The 17518-nt window shown below is 38.9% G+C and overlaps 1 protein-coding gene across 4 annotated transcripts in view; it reads right to left on the reverse strand.

The window, feature by feature from the left end:
- Nucleotides 1-5005: 5005 nt before the first annotated feature.
- Nucleotides 5006-17518, reverse strand: part of myof (myoferlin) — a 112443-nt gene continuing 99930 nt past the window's right edge. For all 4 annotated transcript variants that reach the window (XM_008115335.3, XM_016995335.2, XM_008115334.3 and 1 more), the window contains 10 exons: nucleotides 15541-15689; nucleotides 14844-14983; nucleotides 13324-13412; nucleotides 12982-13077; nucleotides 11480-11621; nucleotides 10597-10696; nucleotides 10266-10459; nucleotides 9414-9523; nucleotides 8548-8695; nucleotides 5006-5708 (listed from right to left, as the gene is read on the reverse strand). In XM_008115335.3, coding sequence (XP_008113542.2) covers nucleotides 5664-5708; nucleotides 8548-8695; nucleotides 9414-9523; nucleotides 10266-10459; nucleotides 10597-10696; nucleotides 11480-11621; nucleotides 12982-13077; nucleotides 13324-13412; nucleotides 14844-14983; nucleotides 15541-15689 — 1213 coding nt within the window. In that variant the 3' untranslated portion in view covers nucleotides 5006-5663. The remainder of the gene's footprint in view (nucleotides 5709-8547; nucleotides 8696-9413; nucleotides 9524-10265; nucleotides 10460-10596; nucleotides 10697-11479; nucleotides 11622-12981; nucleotides 13078-13323; nucleotides 13413-14843; nucleotides 14984-15540; nucleotides 15690-17518) is intronic.

A 17518-nucleotide genomic window follows, 5' to 3' on the forward strand; every position in this document is an offset into this window, starting at 1 on the left:
CCAGTCCATCCTCCTCCTACTTGCTCACTGGAGGGAAGGATATTAGAGGCAAAGATAAAGTACTTTGGCCACACAATGAGAAGACAGGAAACTTGGAGAAGAGAATGATGCTGGGGAAAATGGAAGGAAAGAGGAAGATGGACCAACCAAGGGCAAGATGGATGGACAGTATCCTTGAAGTGACCACTTGACGTTGAAGGAGCTGGGGGTGGCCACGGCCAACAGGAAGCTCTGGCGTGGGCTGGTCCATGAGGTCACGAAGAGTCGGTAGGGAATGAATGAATAAACAACAACAACAATTTTTACTAGTGAACATTCAAAAACGATATTATTAAAATAGTGTTATTAATGTTTGGTGAACTGGGAATGGTTTGAAACTAGACAAAAACCAGCCTCGGAGAAGATAAAAACTACCACCCAGAGACACTTGTTACTGTTCATGAACCAGCAGAACTGCCCCCATTTTAGGGGCTTAAATAAGCATTTTTTGATGGTTTGCATTTTGGAATGTTTGAATGCTGTCAGTAATCTGTTTTTATTATATTGCAGCATGTGAAACTTTTAACGGGTGTGTTTTATATTTTATGATGTTTTGAACATCTTTTTCATTTTGTTTTCAATTTTTGTTTTTAAAACTGAAGATTAGTTTCATTGTTCTTTTACTTTTGTACTAAGTGTTTTAACATGTACTGTTTTTAAAACCTAGTACATCACTTTGAATCCTATACTCAGAGGTAGGCAGGATAGAAACAAAACAAGCCAATAAATGCAGACCTTTGGATTACCTCAAGACTTGCTTTCTCATTAACTTGTCACAAAAATTGCCTTTCTAAAACTGAAGAAAAGTGGACCCCACTGCTGTCTGGTAAAATTCAAGATGCCACATATTGCAGTATTTAAGTTACACTTTTCATGATGTTCCAGTTCAATGGCATGCCTTCTTTTTCAAAGTACTTTCCAACTTGGTTGGATTGTGTACAAGAAGATTGTTGTGCTGTTCTAGTTCTCTAGAACTATATTACATATTACATCACAGACATTATGCAGTTATGCAGAGGTAAATATTCTGAAGTTGCTTCAATAGAAATAGGATACATACACTGACATCTTGTGACATATAGAAGAAATGCAAGTTTATATCTGGGATGTGCAGATTTCAGACTCCTGGGAACTTTAAAAATATATAAATTAGAACCCAAAATCCAGCCCAAGCTAGATACTAAAGACAGATGCATGTTACTGGTTTGAGCAAGTGGCAACAGGCATACATTTATTACAGTCAGTGTGGTGTAGTGTTAACGCTGGGCCAGGGTCAAGTCTCCACTGAATCGTGAATGTCCTGGGTGACCAGTTGCATTCTTTTAGCCTGACCTACTTGAGAGGGTTGTGGGGCAGCAAAGTGGGGGCAACCATGCACTCTGAGGCCCCTTTCAACACTGTCCTATATCCCAGGATACAGGCTCCTATCCAAAAATAGATATTCTCCCATAAAACAACTTGTTTTATAGCATGCACTCAAAGAGACAAAAATGAAGTAGATGTGGATAAAAATAACATATTTGGTTTACTCACAACTTTTATGTGTTCTGTATACACAAGCTACAAAGCCTATCAGTCCACTTTCAGATACGTTTGAGATAATTCTCTGTGCCGTCCAGCCAGGACATCTCTTACAGCAAAACAGCAAGCAAGTGTGTGATCTGAGGTCTGAAGTAGTTTGCCTGTCTGTAGTCTGCTATAGTGATCTTGTGGTCTGCAGCCCCCTTCACAATTTCTCAGGAACCATAGAGTAAAGGAAGCTGCATACCAGAGCATACATACAAACAGTAAGCAACATGATCATAGATAAACATTACTAGAGAAGGCTTAAAGAAGGTTGTCATTTCCAACACACATACAGAACCTCGATATATTGGCAGCTCAATCTTACCTGATGATTGGAGAGTGTTCCCAAATATAAATCGGGAATCTAGAAGTATCAGGCAAGAGATATTTGCTCCTAAGCATTTGACATGTGAAATTATTGCCTCATTCTTAATAATGTTAGGATTATGATAGGACCCTCAATAGCATTTCAGACCAAAGTCCAAACTTTCATTTCAGCACCCTGAGGTGGAAAAAGTCATTTTGCTGTTACTGCCATGAAACCACTGGGAATCGAGACTCCTTGCTGATCCACATTCCTTGTTTTCCCAAGGAATTATGCTCTCCATATATCTCTTTAAGGCAAATAGTTGTCTAGTGAGATCTTTTGAAAATGGCACATCCTTTAGTTCTTCAAGAAACTCAAAACTGGGATTTCCATCCTGCTGTTATAGTTGTGCCATTGAAACAGCTAAACCATGATTGATGAAACTTTCATTGACACAATAAGTGGTTACAGTCCAGTACCAAAATGTTATGGCTTCAGTTAAGCGAAATGAAACCCATCTGGATTATATAGTTATTCATTCCAGCTCTTGAGTTGCCACTCCTAGGTGATGTTTGAGTCAAATGTTACTGCTTTGAAATAAAGGGCTGTTATAGCTTGACAGAATAACTATTCCATGCCAGCCCATAATGCTGTACCACATTATGGAAATGACTCCATGGAAATACACCCTACTAGTTCCCAACAGATTTAAGTCATTATCATTTTATCCTGTTAAAGTGAAAAATGAGAACCTTGTTCATCTTTGGCACTCAAAGGCTGACTTCCTTGTGATGTAAAGTAGTGGCAGAGATCTCCATACCTTGCCCTAGTGCCATTTCTTATCAGCAGTGACAGAACTAGAAGGGTTCCAGTAAGCAATATGGCCAAAATGCAATCCAGAATTTTTGCTCATAACCATTTTCACATATAAGTATAAACATATGTTAGATCAATGTTTTATAGAAGTGGGGCTCCAACCAAAGCATTATTTTATTTCATTAATAGCATCTGAGGATGAATGGGTTATTTTAGGAGACCTGGGGCTTTCTATGAGCTGGTTCACATGCACATAACATCTCACAGTTACTCAAGATCTAATTCCTCTCAGTGGAATATAGAAACTATATGTTGGATCTTGAGGGAATATGAAAGTTATCAATTTTATGATTTGGTCTACTATGTAAGCCACAGAAGAGACAGTGGGTTTAAGGATGCAATCACAATTTTAAATTCAATGGAAAAATGAGAAGAGACGGTATTGTACTGCTAGCTAAATTTATCTAACTCTTCATAGGAAAGAGCAATGATTGTATCTTATCAACCAGCATAAGTATCCAGATTTACTCTGGTTAAAAATCATTATCTCACCCAACCCCAGAGCTTTTTTCCTTTACCAATATTGCTTTATCTCCTCCTTTCCATTGACTGAGCCAACACGTTTCTTTCCCCTAATTTATTCCAAAATGTTTTCTCTGTCCCATGAAACTAAATGTTTTTTCTCCTCCCTCATCAACTCAGCTGATCATTCTATTATCTACCCTACTTTAGCCTCTTTCTTTTCTTTCTTTTCTCTTATGTGTTTGTGTGCCTTCAAGTCACCTGCTGAGATAAGCCCATAGGGTTTGCTTATGCAAAGGACACTCAGAAGTGACTTTGCCAGTTCCTTCCAATGAAATAAAGCCTAAAGCACTTAGTATTTGCTGGTGGTCTCGGTCTTCCACCCTCCCTTCCTCACAAAGCCTTTTCTTTCTTCCTCTGCGTCTCCCTCTCTTTCTTTTTCCCTATATGTTGGTCTCTGTTACTTTCCCCCTACATTTACTGAACAGGGGGAATCTTCTCCACATTTCTGTTTTCAAAAAAGTTCAGAGCCTTGTAAAGCAAAGCTTTTGGCTCATTTGAAGTTGCCTACAGGCCCTCTGGAGAAAGTGATACTTAAGGCCTATTCACTAGGCATGTGAGAGCCATAAAAATGGTTCAAAAGTACTTACGAAACTGGGGACCCCTGGCGCTTTGTTTCTACAGTGTTTCTAAAGTTTTGGTGGTGAAAATTTCGGAACTCTAACAAGATTTTTGTTACTATTTTGTTAATGGCAAATGCGCATGCGCATTAATGCAATCATTTACTACTATTGGGGAAACTTCAGGGGCTCCTATCTCCCTCATTTTTAAAGCTATTGGGGTGAAACTTACAACAATGCTAGAACACATTTACCACTCTTTGCTTATCAAGTTTCATAATGTTTCACTTAACCATGGATTTTGGGGAAATTTTCAAGGTTTTTAAAAACAACATTTTAAAAAACTACAAGAGCTAGCTCCTTGAATTTTCTATCCAATCACATAACAGGGGATCATTCCTCCCAACTTTCAGAAATACTCATACATCTACCAATTTCAGAGATTTTTTAAAAAAGTTTTGATATAAGTGGAATGTTTACAACTTCCTCTCTCCTCTCCTGATTGGTGCATTCTCATTCTGATGCAGTAGTTCAGGACAGAATCTTTTGAATTCTTTGGCATAGGGCTGCTCCCCTTCCAAAATTACATTTTCCCAAGTTCTGTACTGTTTCCAAAATGCATCACTTCCTCTCTTCACTCCGAGAAGTCTTCAAATGGAGAAGCCATTTACAGGGAGAGGAATGGCAAAGGAGGCAGGTATGGTAGCTTTATGCTTTCTTTCACTAGTAGCAGCTTGATTTCTTGCCTTGCAATGAATGAAAATTACTGGAAGCCTTCCAAGCTTTACAAAACACTAACAAAAAAAGTATGGGGGTCAGCTTCGATTCTTAAGTTTTTGGAGTGGGCTATGCTAATGCTTTGGAAAGACTTTCGACTTACAAAACTTACGATTTCTTCCGATTTTATATAATTCATTTGCACACCTCTACTCATATGTGTGTGTGTGTGTGCCTACATTTATGCATTTCAGAGTTATGTTCTGGGTGTTTAGGTAGCATGGCCTTAGAACTATATTGGAAATATGCACACACTTTTTCATTAGAATAGATACTTTCATCAAAGGATACAATACCACCTTCATCAAAGGACACAATGACAACGGCATTTTTGATCCTGAAGAATTGCAATGCTACATTATAACAAAAATTGTTTTGCTTTATTTGATTGTTTTGCTCATAAAGATGAGCCACAGTAATGCAAAGTTTAGAGATATCCTTGTGACCTTTTAAATCATGATGTACACACTAGGTACAGTTTTTTTAAAATTGCACTATGCCTTGTTTTGTAAAAATAGAAGTAACAATCTGAGTTCAAGAAGAAGAATACTTTTAAGGTTGCAATCCTATTTTCTGAAATAACATTTGGAAAAAACTCTTTCCAAATTGAAGGAGACATGCTATTTTCTCATGCTAATAATGCTATAAAAGTAAAAATATAGAAGAACATTGGCTCTTGCAGCAATCATTCTTAAATAGCAGCTAAAATCGTAGAAGCAGGTTTGAAACACAAGGGTAAGGGTCCAACAGTGTCATTCTTGTTGATAAAAGTAGTTCTCTCAGCAGAACCAAGAAGGATTTCCTTCTAGCAATCTGTCCCGCCTGAAAATCTGGAGCACATTTCAACAGAATGGAGAGAATATAACAATGGGGGGAGAACACCACTGGATCCTTCCCAAGATAAGAACCGGAAGACTGGTATAGTAGGTGTGCTGCTTGTTTTGGTCAATATATTTATTTGGTCCAGAAGTCGAGGCTGCACATTCTCATTGCAAGACAAAGGACATTTGATTCCCTTAACGAGGTGAAAATGGATTCACAATCTTCATTGACAGGTAGTTCTACAAGAATAAAAACAAAATAAAAATGGATTTAAGATGTATTCTAAACATTTACTCATTTAACAAAGTGTATTAGTAAAAGGCAGATAAGGTTGCTGCTACTATGAAGTCAGTATGGCATCTCATGTATGCTTCCTGTGTTCTGAAACTCAGCTTGCATCTATACTGCCCTATATCCCAGGATCTCACCCCAGATTATCTGCTTATCCCAGATTATCTGGCAGTGGAGATTCATATAATCCAGTTCAAAGCAGATAATGTGGGATCAGATCCTGGGATATAGAGCACTGCAGATCTAGCCTCAGATCCTCATCAGTATCTATATTTCAGAGATGATGTATGGAGTACTGGGAGATTTAGTTATCGTATCAGAAGCAAAACCGAGGGTACAGTTGTAATGTATTTAAAAACACAAAGACTTTTAAAAACTTGGCATTACGCTAAATGTCCTTTGACCAGTAGCTGGCCACCTGGAGTGCCTCTGGTGTTGCTATAAGAAGGTCCTCCATTGTGCATGGGGCAGGACTCAGACTACATTGCAGTAGGTAGTTATGGTTTGCTCTTCTCCACAGCCGCATTTTGTGGACTCCACTTTGTAGCCCCATTTCTTAAGTTTGGCTCTGCATCTCGTGGTGCCAGAGCACAGTCTGTTCAGCACCTTCCAAGTTGCTCAGTCTCCTGTGTGCCCAGGACGAGTTTCTCATCTGGTCTCAGCCACTGATTGAGGTTCCAGGTTCTACCCTGCCACTTCTGGACTCTCGCTTGCTGTGATGTTCCTGCCAGTATCTCTGTAGATCTTAGAAAACTATTTCTTGATTCAAGGCATTGGCATGCTGGCTGATATCCAAACAGAGAATGGGCCAGAGATGTCACTACCTTGGTCCTTTCATTATTGGCTGCTACTTCCCGACGGATGTCAGGTGGTGCAATTCTGGCTAAATAGTATAATTTATCCAGTTGTGTGAGGCATAGACATCCTGTGATAATGCAGTATGTCTCATTAAGAGCTACATCCATTGTTTTAACGTGGTGAGATGTGTTTCACACTGGGCGTATTAAGCAGCAGAGTGGCAAAGCGCAAATGAGATAATATATTGGGAGATAATGTATGGCCATTATTTTGAACCTCTGGAAGTTCCAATTATGAATTTTACAAAGAATATAGTGGCTATAACTTCTACATCTCTGCATTTTAAACAATCTCAGGGGGGTAATTTCCCACCACTAATAACCATTTATAACCATTAGCTACAATTCTTTCTTTCTTTTTTTCCCCCTGGAAACTTGTCAGGGAAAAGCAGCCAAGGCTTATTGATCAGCACTGGATCCACAGATCACCATTTTGAGTAGCACTGCTTTGCACAATTGACAGACTATAGCCTATTATCTCTCTTTTTAAACTGATGAAAAAAATTAATAAAATTAGGCTTCCAGCTTGTGCTGCTTCTCTGTGAGATTGTATATAAGCAGCCTTTCCATAAATACAGCTTTTTTGGCACTGGGGGCTTGCCAGTGGTGTTTCTTATTACACTATGTAACATGATTTTTGTTCTTGGGTTATAAGTGTTAATTGGTTTTTTCATAAATGCTTATTAAACTGCAAAAACTTTATTTTTCTGGGAGATCCTTAAGCACATTTTGCTGTAGTTTTTCAATGAATATCTCATTGAGTCTCAATCAATTCAACATAGTTTGTGGCAGCCAGAGGCGGTCCAACCATAAGGCGAAATAGGCATTTGCCTGTGGTGCCATCGTCCCGGGGGCACCATCGTCCTGGGAGGAGGGCACCACTCTCCACCTCCTTCTCTTTCGGGCCTTCCAGCGGCCAGCGCAGACCCACCTTCGCACCACGCAAGCCCACCTTTGGGGCCTTCAGAGATTGTGAGGTCTGTAGGAACTTGGAAGCTAGGTATGTGGGGTTTATATATCTGTAGAAGGTCCAGGGTGGGAGAAAGAACTTTTCTTTGAAGCAGGTGTGAATGTTGTAATTAATCACCTTGATTAGCATTTAATGGCCCTGTGGCTTCAAGGCCTGGCTTCTTCTTGCCTGGGAGAATCTTTTTTTGGGAGGAGTTAGCTGTCCCTGATTGTTTACTGTCTGGATTTCTTCTGTTTTCAGAGTGTTGTTCTTTATTTATTGTCCTGATTTTAGAGGGTTTTTTTTAATACTGAGGGCTATCTGGGTTATCTAAGTCCACACTGCCCTATATCCCTGTTCAATGTTTAGTGCTAAATTTGCAAATATAGTAATTCCTACATAACATTACCATGTATTGAACTGCTTTTTCTATTGATTTGTTGTAAAACATGATGTTTTGGTGCTTAATTTTTAAAATCATAATGTAATTTGATGTTTTATAGGCTTTTCCTTTATACTTCCTTATTATCCAACATTTTCGCTTATCCAACGCTTTTATTTTTCAGTGATTGGTTTGGGGGGGCGCCAAAATTCTGTTCACCTACACTTGAAAAATACCTAGGGCCGGCTCTGGTGGCAGCCACTAAAATGAAGTTTCTGGAGTATTACAACTACTTCCAAAGTAAGTACCTCACAATTAAACAGAAAATAGCTCTTTCAAACCAGGAACATAAAAGTTTTCAAATTTTGTTACATAGTATTATTGCCATTCAATTGATTTCAGTGGATTTACTCAAAATATGGTTAAAATCTAGCACCAACTCAAAACTTATAGGATATTGAATAAATTCAAGCACTGAAAAATAATGCATGTTGCAATGCTGTAGGAAGTTTTGTTTGGTTAGGTAGAAACGTCCCAAACACAAACTAGGAAGCTGAAAGTAACAAGCAATGCAATAGAATACATTCCAGCATACATACCGGCAATGAATATAGAAGAATTGCTACAAATAAAAGCACAATCAGCAGGATGAGGATTCCAATGAAGACCCACTTAAATCTGCGCCATACAATGAATTTCATTGTCTTGCATGGATTTGTGAACCAAAGGAAGGATGTTTCTGGTCGGCTATAGTTGGAGAAAGAAAACAAAAACAAGTAAACACTAAGAAATTAACCTACTGACACTCAAAGACTACACTGCCCACTTCTGTTTTGTATTCTCCACCCAACGCCACCAGAAGTATTTTGAACTGGTACAAAAAACTGCCCATTTGAGAAAAAAGAGTGATAAGGCCTTTCACAAACAAGGTATTTTTCTACCTGAAGCAAAAGAGTGGTGGCACCATTCCAATTTCCCAGACAGAGGCTAGCAAGTCTGATTGTTTCATCTTACTTGATCACTGGCAACTGGACACGATTTTTCAGTGTTTCTGAGAATATCAGACAAGCTGATCATAAGGCTTTTTATGTGGCACTCAGATGTGTCGTTCAACATCTGTTGCTATTCCTACAAACCAATAGCCTAACTATGATGTTCCAAGGTATTGGATTATAACACCTCCAATCCATACAGCTCCAGATCAAATAATTTTTTCTGCTACAAGATGCTGAAGAGTCACCTGTTGTAGTGTACAAATAACTTCTAAACACAACTAAGAAGTGTGCTCTCTATTCATGTTAGCAAAATTTTGCTGACCAGTGAAAGTGCCCTTAAGTGTACATCCTTCTGAAGTCAAATTCCTTGGACATTTGCATTTACAAGAAGAAAAACAAATCAATTCAGCTATTTGGAAGGTCAATCTGTACGGTTTTAGCATCAATTAGAAAACCAGTCAGTATCTTACTTCGGCATGTCTAACTTGGGATTCATGTTTGGCTCATCTCTTCCTTTACCAGCTGGTCGCTCATCAATGTCTTTTTCAGCAAGTACTTCCAGTGTCATTTCAACTTTACCCTTCAAATAAATTAATATATTATTAAGAAATTTACAATGCTTTTACCTTAAGTGACACACAAACACATCTCTTACCTCACAACCTTTGAGGATGCCTGCCACAGATGTGGGTGAAACGTCAGGAGAGAATACTTCTGGAACATAGCCATACAGCCCGGAAAACATACAACAACCCTACATCTCTTTTAGTTCAATATTCCATATAATTTTACTTCTCTACTGCTTCAGAAACTATAAGAAAATATGAGGGTCAGGTTTCAAATTCAGGGAAATCACACATCTAGAGATAATTGAGAAGACTGAGACAGTGCTGTCCAAATCAAATCCAAGCTCATCCAAATGGGACTGAATTCAAATCTTTACAACCCTGATGATTCATTTGGCTACAGATGGAAACACAGACACATTTCATGTCTTCCCAATGAGGTGTTCCTCCAAGCCTATATATGCAGCCTATATGAGTTGTTTATAAATATTGACAGGGAAAGGTGTTTGGTGAAGAAAACAGTGCAATGAAAAGAAAAGAAGCTGAATGAAATGCTGACCCTTCACATTTGCAAGTTTAACATTTGTGGATTTGATTATTCAAAGATTTAATAAAATGTTATCTCTCAGATTCTCTAGACTACTTGTGCTGGAGATTCTCAGAGATTCTCAGAGAGGTCTTCTCACATTTTCATGGGCATCTAGTGCCCCTAACCCTAGTGAATATGGAGGAGTGATTGTAGTTATAGAAACATACAGCCAAAACCCGGGAGCCATCTTTTTCCACGTAGCATGGCCACCATCCCTTCATGGATTTCTGTTCAAAGAGTGAAGCAGTCTTGGGAGCCTTCAGGGAGTTGGTTGGCTTGTATTCTGGAATCATGTCTAAAGTGCACTTTTCCGGAGCCTTTGCTGGCACAATTGTATTGAGCAAATCAAGCTCTACAAAACCTAAAGAAGGGGAGGGTTGAGGGAGGAGAAGGTATAAAATGATCTCATTTATTTGGTTGGCCTCTCAACAACATCATGGAGCAAGTTGTCTCTTTGGCAGAACTTTCTGAACGAGTATTGTATTTTGAAATGCATACCTAGATAGTCATCCAAGGAAAACTTATCATTGTCCCATATCTGAATGATCAACTTGGGTGGAATTCTGAATTCAGTATTGTCAAGACTCCAGAAGTGTTCCTAAGAAGAACAACAGCAATAAAAATAAATTATAACAATTTGTTGGGCTGATCAAGTAGCCTACTGCTACGTTCTTCCCCAAGTACCTCCTTAATGTACAACACATGATACTATCCTGCAGCCAAACTCCATATCCCTGTGACAAAGTCCCTTTCCAATTTATGGTGAACCTAAGGCAAACATGCCATGGGTTTTCTCACCAAGATTTCTTCAGAGTGGGTTTGCTTTTACCTTTCCTTGAGACTGGTAAAATGTTATTTGCCCAGCCTCACCCCATGGGTTTCTATGGCTGAACAGGGACTCAAATCCTGGTCTACAATCTAATGTTCCGAAGAATACACTATGCTGGCTCATGTGTGTTTTAGTGTTGTTACTTTGCTGCAAGTTAATGGGAAAACGGCAGGGGGAGTGGCTGTATAACTCTTTTTCTATTCTGTTATTTCCTATCAAAATATCTACCCCCACTACACTATCTCTCTGGTCTTCTATCCATAGGGTTTTTCTCTCCCTGACAATATATTTATTTCAGCTGTTACTGCATCTTGTTTACTTCAGAGGAAAAAAAATGACAACCAAATTTTGAAGAAGGACCATAGCAAGCGATCACAAGACACTTTCTCTCATCCATCTCACATGGATTTAAATCAGCAAATTATACCCTCTATGTGTAGGGTATAACAACAACAGCAACAACTTTGGAGACAAACTGCACACAACACATAGATGTCATTTGGCCAATTGCTAACAATGCTACTTATATCAAGTATGATGAGAGGAAGTCACCTTTTTTGAAACCGTACAGAGCTGTTCAGCTGGAAAATACTCAAAAGGAAAAATAAGTCTCCAGTTGAAGTTCCCATCCCCATCTAGGGACCTGTAATGCACATCTGTTTTCTGCTTATTTTCTTCATAACCTGGCATCCACCTGAAAGTCAGAAACATGAACATTTGGCTATGCGCAAGGAATCTCAATGATGGCTGCTTGTGATGCAAGGACACTTCACAATGTTTATGAAGGCTAGCACAGAAGTTGCTGCAAAATAGCATTTGATTCTGTTCCTATACAGTGTTCCCTCACTTATCACAGGGGTTAGGTTCCAGGACCACCTGCAATAAGTGAAAATCCGCAAAGTAGGGACACTATATTTTAATATTTATACATTATTTTAGTACTTATACACTATTTTAAGTCTTTATCAATCAATCATGTGTTGATAAATTGCCTCCTTCTCCTCCTGTTGCCGCTTGGGCTCCTTTTCTCTCCCTTCGGCTTCTCCTTCCTCCCTTCCTTAGGCTGTAAATTGTAATTTTTTATGATTTATAATAGTCTTTAGAGTTTATTGAAAAACCGTAAAACAGCAAGTTCACGAAAAGTGAATTGCAAAGTAGTGAGGGAACACTGTACTACTGAAGTACAAAGGGGCTGATGCCAACAGTTAGATCTAAAGTCAGTAAGTGGTTCCTGTTAAACTTCCTATGTCCAAGATTGCATTACACTTCCTTGGGTACATTAAGAGAGACCTTCTGGATCAGATTGAGGCATGTCTAATACAGATTGAGCACATTCTGATTATTCAATGTACACACATTTTGTTTCACATGCAAATTGTATGAAATTATTTTCAGGCTATGTATTTAAGGTGTGCATTAAACATCATGGATTTTTTGTTTAGACTTGGGTCCCATCTCCAACATAAGGTATTGTGTACATATATGCAAATGAACACATTCCAAAATCATGTCTATGCATATAATAAACTAATACGTATAAAAGTGTGCTCGTCAAAAAGTCAGTACTGCATCTCTGTGATGTCTATGCAAGATGGTGTACCTAGTAGGGCTAATGATAGTACAACAAACAATAATAACAACTTTATTTTTATACCCCGCCTCTATCTCCCCAAAGGGGATTCAGGGCGGCTTACATGGGGCCAATCCCAAATAAAAACAATAGCAATATAAAACACAACAAGAATAGCCTCGCAGCTTCAAAGCCTGACTGCTTCCTGCTTGGGGGAATCCCTTGTTGGGAGGTGTTAGCTCAGATCACTGAGGTCCCTTCTACACTGCCATATGAAGTGTAGAACATATGCCGTTATCTGCTTTGAACTGGATTATACGACAGTGTAGACTCAGATAATCCAGTTCAAAGCAGATAATGTGGATTATCTGCTTTGATAATCTGGATCATATGGCAGTGTAGAAAGGGCCTGACTCTTAACAGATTCCTGGGCCTTTATCTGATAGTTTCATCATTAATGAGCTATAGGATGTAGCCCCCTTACCCTTTCACATAGATGTCACTCATTTCTTCCCCTGTGATGCTTTTCTCATCCAAGATAACATCCTTGGTGTTCCAAACTACCACTCGCAGTTCATACCTGCAGGTTGAGAAACAAAGGAAGAAAATGAGTTTTGTGGTTTTGGGTTTGTATGCACTGGAGTACAAATCAAATTGATGCCAAGTTTAACTCCATCAAGTAAAGCTTGGCAGAAGACTGAAAGGTTACCAAGTTGCAAGGGTAAACCTTTTGCTGAAAGTCACCACTGAGCTTAGATAACAAACCCAGCTGGGAGACAGTGGCAGAAAAAGAGATTTTATTTATCTTTATAATAGCTTTACTTACTTCTTAGCCTTGCGAGGAGTGATATTGAAAGGTGGACCAGGTGGACCCAGGCTTTTTGGGAAAACATCCACCCACATCTGCAGCTTTCCCTACATCAAGAAGACATTATGTGTCAGGTTTTGGAAAAACAGCAAATCTGATTTATTATGATAAGTATTTCAGGCCTCTGTTTCAGGCCACTGCTCCATATCCCAGGATGTGATCCCAGATCTATTTATCCCAGATTATATGGCAGTGGAGACACATATAATCCAGTTCAAAGCAGATAAACTGGGATCAGATGCTGGGATATAGGAGAGATAGATCCAGTCTCAGTCTAATACCATGACTTTCATTCTGGCTTTGGTGGCTTTGACTTGATCTTCGTGAATATCAGGCCCACCCCACTATACTTGCCAACATAACAGCTGAACCTGCAAAATGTTACATATTTCACTTATGACTCCCAAAATTCTCCAGCCAACGTAACAAGTTATCATGCCAATTGTAGGATTCTGGAAGATATGGTAAAGAGAGACAACTTTCCCAACTTTGGAAAAGTAATGCCAATTCTGGTCACTACAATGCTGCCTAGGGAAAGTTGTAATCCATAAAACTGAACTTGCTTAGCTCTGGTTGAAACCAAAGAGAGGCAACTTTCTAAAGCAACTTGTGATCTGGCACTGGGTATATGGGTTCTGCTGTTTTAAAGGGAAGAAACAAAAACATTCACTCGACCTGCCCGTGTCTTTGGCATGTCTGAAACAACTCTACATCCTGGCCTATAAATCTGCACACAAATCACACAATGGGATTGCAATGAAGTTACAGATTTTGCCAGAACATCTAGAACAGATTAGTGTTGTCAGGAGCACTGTACACATATATAATGGAAAACACTTATCTGTGAATAATAAATAGTCTCTTTTAAACTCCAGTGATGTTAATGTGATGCTAATATATTAATAGCATATGTTTAAAACTTTTCCACTGCAACCATGGGCTCATAATTCCTTACGTTTGGCTGGGTTGTGCCAAGTGCACAGAGTTGAACTAAGATTTTGGAAGCCATTTCCACCACTTTTCCCAATTACTTAGATCTCAAGAGGCCAAATTCTCTGCTTTTGAAAAAAAAACCTAGAAGTGATTGGAAGGTCACCTTCAATTTTCCAAATCCTATTTGGAGGCCTAAACAAGGTGCTTTTGAGGAACAGCAGTAACATTCAATAGTAAAACTGCAGCCTTGGATATGACCCGAGGAACAATTCTTATTTTTGCTGAATGTTTGAGAAGGGCAAAGGGATCCTTTATAAAAAGGCCTCAGAAAAAGGCCCTTATGGGATTGTGCACAAAATTCCTGCCCTTGCCATAGAGTAACCATCTTCTTCATGGATCTATAGATGTACAAGTAAAGTAGAGAATCATACTACTGGTATATTGCAACTTTTTCTCCACTATATCCCCCAACCATAGTATTTATGTTTATATGAACATGCCAAGAATATTGATTTTAGAAACATATACTAAAAAGTAAATAGTACTTGTGAGATGTTGGGCTGGAAGGTACTGAAAAGCGTTCTTGTCTCTACATGTTCAGGCACCAAGCCCTGGGTCCTTAGTATGTAAAGGGCAAGTCTTTCTTCAGAAGGACCAAGGTGCTCATGCAATTTTTTGTTTGCTTCTAAAATAGAAAAAGAAAGAAAGTCAATCAAGAGGAACCTGCAGTCAAGTATAAAGTTAGTAAGTGCCCAAACTTGCACAGTTGTACTAAATATTCCTTCGTGTTGTTTAGTGCCTTTAAGTTGTTTATGACTGCTGGCAACCCTAGAGTGAACGTATCATGGTGTTTTCTGGACTAAGCGTGATTCACCCAAGGTTATCCAGTGGTTTCCTCAGCTGAGTGATGAAATGAACCGTGGCCTCCAGAGTCATGATCCAATGCGCAAACCACCAGACTATGCTATGAAAACATGCTAGTAATTCAATAGGAGAAACTCAGTTGTGTAGACCCATTGACAACAATTAAAAATGCAATACAAAATCTGAATTTCATATAAACAGAAATATTCCATGACTACTGAGTGGTGAGGATAGGAGTCTAAATCAATTTAGTGCCAGGTAGAGTATATCCACAAAATCAATTATACTTCCTTTTGTTTTAATCAGCTGACTGTATTTGGGACTAAGTTCCCACTGTAAACACTAAAAATAAATTCCACAAACTAAGAGAGAACTCACCAAATTCTTCCAAATTGTAGTCTCTTCCTCCAAAACTAATCCTATTTCCAGTGTCAGAGAGGACTGGAGGGCGATAGCCTTTAATCCTGGCTACATTCTGTAGGAGTTGTGTTGGCTTCAACTGGTCCCGCCATGTATTGATGCCTGAACTTTTTAAGGAAATACAGTACATTACAAATAAATTAAACTGTTTCTTAGCAATCCTACACATGATTTTTAAAACATATTACTGTATATTTGAATGTGATGAATCAGTGGATGTGACTGTTGAGTTTAAATGTAGGAAGAGTCACGTTCATAGCCTGGAGCTTATTCTGGATTCATCTTTGTCGGTGGAGATACCGCACAAGTGATTCTGGTGAACCAGAATTACTTTTATCACTTGGCTAGTTATGGTCATTCTTGTACAGGGATAGCTTAACTATGTATGGAATTAATGTTTCTCAGAGTATGTCATTTTTGGGGAAAGGATGAAGACGGAAACTGTTAGCGATTAATCTTTGTTTAGCAAAGCAATAGTCAAAGCATGTCTCAAATTCTTCATGCTGCTTTTCTGAGTTTCCTGTTGACGCCAAAAACAAATAAGATAGGCAGTTGTAAGTTACATACTTAAAAGTTTACTAATGACTTTGCAGTTACATAATTATGGGGAACCTATAACCTATCTAATGAAAAGAGGTAAAGTCTTCATCACATTTTGATGGAGGAGAGATAAATGTTTGTAAAAAAAGGAAGAAGGAAGGACACAAACACAAATTTCTGGCAGACATTCAACTTCTGAAGTGTATATGTATAAAGGCTTCCCCTTTTACTTCTTTGGAGGCCGACATGTCTAGGAGCCTCCATAAGTATATTGTACAAGAATCTGAACTAGAACAATCACGCTTCTAAATTTTCCTCCATCAACAGCAAGAATATCCCTGTGGGCAGCAAAATCATGCAATCTCAATTGAATGGACCCCATGAGGGTCTTCCTCCAGGGGCTCACCAAGAATGGGCAACTTGAAAGTCCATGAAAAGACTCAGAAGTGGAGTTGGCAGATCAAAAGACAACCTGGCAAAATGGCACTATACAGAAGAATCCTCCACCTTGTGCGACTATGGAGCAGAACAAACAAGTCTGCATCTGTATGCTTGCCCACAATGCCCTGCCTTATACAGAGGAACAACTGTTTAAAGCCACAGACAATGCAGTCGCTGTTGCCTGTTCTTGGTCTAAAACTATTTAGCTGCTTGTTTAACTTATTAAACTTTTTAAACATTTATTTATTAAATGCTTTTGACACAAAATAAATTAATAAATAACTGGAATACTTTGATGAAGAGAATGGTTTAGAAAAGTAATGGTAACTGCTTCAGATGTATTAGCAAATCATGCTAAGTGCCCATCACTTAATTAAACAGAGAAACCTGTTACCCAAAGGCAGAAATATTATTTTGCATTTGGGATACAAGATTCCCTCAAGTATCTCCCTCCATCTCCAACAATAAAAATAGAGTAATAACACTATGTAATAAAATTTGAAAAAAATTATGTTCCTGGTTTGAAAGTATTATTCCTGTTTAATTGTGAGGTACTTACATTGAAAGTAGGAGCCCTGGTGGCGAGTGCGTTAAAGCACTGAGCTGGAGACCGAAAGGTCCCAGGTTCAAACCCCGGGAGCGGCGTGAGCGGCCGCTGTTAGCTCCAGCTCCTGTCAATCTAGCAGTTCGAAAACATGCCAATGTGAGTAGATCAATAGGTACCGCTTCAGCGGGAAGGTAACGGCGCTCCATGCAGTCATGCCGGCCACATGACCTTGGAGGTGTTTACGGACAACGCCGGCTCTTCGGCTTAGAAATGGAGATGAGCACCAACCCCAGAGTCAGACATGACTGGACTTAACAGGGGAAAACCTTTACCCTTTACCTACATTGAAAGTAGTTGTTATACTCCAGAAACTTTGTTTTTGTGACTGCCACAAACTATGTTGAATTT

The sequence above is a fragment of the Anolis carolinensis genome, chromosome 3 (assembly GCF_035594765.1).
Source record: "Anolis carolinensis isolate JA03-04 chromosome 3, rAnoCar3.1.pri, whole genome shotgun sequence".
Classification (NCBI taxonomy): Eukaryota; Metazoa; Chordata; class Lepidosauria; order Squamata; family Dactyloidae; genus Anolis; species Anolis carolinensis.